Below are 3022 nucleotides of genomic sequence, written 5' to 3' on the forward strand. Positions count from 1 at the left end.
TGATCGTAATTACCGTAATTGATAACCATTTTGAACTAAACATACCAGAGTCTGGAAACTAGACGTAGCCCCACGAGTGCCTCACGAGTGAGCGTTTCTGATAGCCCTGCATCAGAAAAGATGCTGGAAATATCTGAACTATTCAGGTAGAGCATCTGGAAAACAAAGAGGCAGTGTTCATAAACTGAGGGCTTTTTAAGTTATGCTTATGTTTTGCTTCAGTTCGCTCAGGCTGCCATAATTTACCTTCTTCATTGCCATGAACTAAAATACCCCCCTTCACCTCCCTGGGGGAGAAAGGGGGCGGTAGGAAACAAAACGGACGCCGTGTCCTCAGCCCCCTCCTAAACTTTCCCAGCCTGGAGCAGAAAGCCATCTTTCCCCGATGAGGGCTAGTTCAGCAGGTACAGGACGTGCCCTCCCGAGCGCTCCCGGGCTGTCTCTCGGCGAAGCCCCCTGCCCCGCGGCGCCCACGGAGGGGCTGTCCCCGTCTCGGTGTGTGTGTCCCCAGCCCTCCCCGCGCAGCCCCCGGCGGCGGTGACGGGGAATCCTCCCCGAGAGGCTGGGATAAATACTCCGTCGTTAGTACAGCTGCAGGCGCCGGGATCACAAGCTGTGAAATTGCTTAAGTTATTTTTATTTTTTAAACCTAGCCCCCGCGGCCTGCAGGCAGCCCCCCCGTACCCGGAGGTGGCGGGGGGGTCGGGGAAGCCGGTGCCGCCGCAACCAGCGCCGGCGAAGCCAGCTGTGCCGGCAGGCAGCTAATGACCGCCGGGCTCAGAAGGACACCGTGGCAGCTGGCGGCTCCCTCCCCCACCTCCCTCTTTTTTCTTTTTTTTCTAATTCCTTTTATTTATTTCTCCCCCCGCTCTTCCTCCCTGCATTTTCATTTTTCCCGGTGCTGGTAGGTGGGCAGCTCCCTGCCCCTGTGTCGTGTCCCCCGCCCCCCAGCTTGTCCCGGGACCGGGTTTGCTCCACCCGGGCAGGCGCTGCGAGCGCTGTGCCCGCGGCTACGGCGAGACGTGTGTCCCCCACCCGGGTGTGCTCCCCCCTCCCCGGGGTGGCCGTGGGCGGCCGTCAGCGCCCCCCGCGCGCGCACCCCCTCGGAAATGACTTTTTGTGTTTCAGCTGCGGCAGCTCCCGTGAGGATGCCGGAGGAGCGGCTGCCCGGCCGAGCACCGACCGCGGGGATGCGTCCGGAGGAGGAGGAGGATTAAGCGACCCCCCCCGCCCCGTCCCTCTCCCCCCGGCCCCCAGTCCCCCCCGTCCCGTCCCTTCCCACCGCCCCCCCCCGGCCCCGGCCACCATGAACACCAACGTGTGCGTGGAGAGCGGCCCCAACCCCGAGGCGCCGGGGCTGCCCAAGGACAGCCACCTGCCCGAGGGGGCCCTCAACAGCCTTGTGGATTACAACTCGGAGATGGAGAGGTACCGCTCCTTCGCCACCTTCTACAAGACCAACGGCGGCGCCTTCCCCCAGGCGGCCAAGATCGCCCGCATCACCACCCCCATCTTCCCCAGCGCGGCCGCCGCCGCCGCCGCCCGCATCGGCATGTCCCCCTGGAACTGCGACACCGCCACGGCCGCCGCCGCCACCGCCATGCTCTGGGGCAGCGGCGGCGGCGGCGGCGCGGCGGGCGGCGCGAGGAAACCCTCCTCCTCCTCCTCCTCCGCTGCCGCCGCCTCCGCGGCCGCCGCCGCCGCCTCATCGCTGCACGCCGGCAGGGGCGGCATGCACCACCGGAGCGACTCGCAGCGGCTGGGCAAGCCCGGCTGCCCGCCGGCCGAGCAGCCCGCCCTGCCCATGGCCAACGGCAACTTCCTCTCCACCCTCGCCCCCGAGCACTGCCGGCCGCTGGCCGGCGAGTGCATGAACAAGCTCAAGTGCGGCGCCGCCGAAGCCGAGATCATGAACCTCCCCGACCGCGTCGGCACCTTCTCGGCCATCCCGGCGCTGGGCGGCCTCTCCCTTCCCCCCGGGGTCATCGTCATGACGGCCCTGCACTCCCCCGCCGCGGCCTCGGCCGCCGTCACAGACAGCGCCTTCCAGATCGCCAACCTGGCGGACTGCCCGCAGAGCCACGCCTCGGCCTCGCCCGCCTCCGCCCTGGGCGCCGCCGCCGGCGCGGGGGGCGGCGGAGGCGGCGGCGGTGGCGGCGGAGGCGGAGGGGGGGCCGGCGGCACCGGCGGCGGGGCCGGGGCCGGGGCGGGCAACCCCGCCAAGAAGAAGCGGAAACGCTGCGGGGTGTGCGTGCCCTGCAAGCGGCTCATCAACTGTGGAGTCTGCAGCAGTTGCAGGAACCGCAAAACGGGACACCAGATCTGCAAATTTAGGAAATGTGAAGAGCTTAAGAAAAAACCGGGCACTTCGTTAGAGGTCAGAGGAGATGATTTCTTTTTCCCCAGCCTCCCGCCGTCCCTCCTCAACCCCCTGCCCCCGCCCCTCCAGTGCTTCTTGTCTAGCTTCAAGATGCAGCATCCCTTCTCCGAGGCCTCCTTCAGGCTCTGAGGGAGCCCCCGCCGCGGGCGCGGCTCCCCGCGGCGCGGCCCCGCCGCCCGCCCCTCTCCGCCCCGCAGGGAAGAGAAATGCCGCCTCCCGCGGCGCCCCGCCGAGCCGGCCGCTGGCCCCCGGCCCCGGGCCGAGGAGGGACGGCCGGGGGGCGCCGGCCCTGCCCCGCCAGCTCGTGGCCGTTACGGAACGATGCTAACCTGGTTTACCTGCCGTGCTGTTCCCATAAGACTGCTGGCTCTCTGGTTCCTTTTTGTTTTTCTTCCTATTTTATTTTTAAATTTTTCTCTCTCCCTTTTTTTATCTTTCGTTTTTTAATTAATGGCAATCATGACGATTCGGGGCGTTTTGTAGGAGCGGGGAGGTGGGAAAGGGAAAGTTTTAGCTGAACACCAGGTTTTCACTGTCAGAATTTCAGGGAAAGCAATGGCAAGTTCTTCTCCAGGTTGGCTGGTAGCAATGTGTCCCAGACAGACGACGGGCCACAGAGCCCAGTAGTAGGAGAAAGCACCC

At 65.7% G+C, this 3022-nt stretch overlaps 1 protein-coding gene across 1 annotated transcript; it reads left to right on the forward strand.

The window, feature by feature from the left end:
- The first annotated feature begins 385 nt into the window (after nucleotides 1-385).
- Nucleotides 386-2509, forward strand: CXXC4 (CXXC finger protein 4). Its single transcript, XM_059471217.1, has 3 exons — nucleotides 386-495; nucleotides 654-757; nucleotides 909-2509. The coding sequence occupies exons 1-3, from the start codon at nucleotides 386-388 to the stop codon at nucleotides 2507-2509; spliced, it is 1815 nt and encodes a 604-aa protein (XP_059327200.1).
- Nucleotides 2510-3022: the final 513 nt, after the last annotated feature.

Source organism: Ammospiza nelsoni, chromosome 4 (genome assembly GCF_027579445.1).
Source record: "Ammospiza nelsoni isolate bAmmNel1 chromosome 4, bAmmNel1.pri, whole genome shotgun sequence".
Classification (NCBI taxonomy): Eukaryota; Metazoa; Chordata; class Aves; order Passeriformes; family Passerellidae; genus Ammospiza; species Ammospiza nelsoni.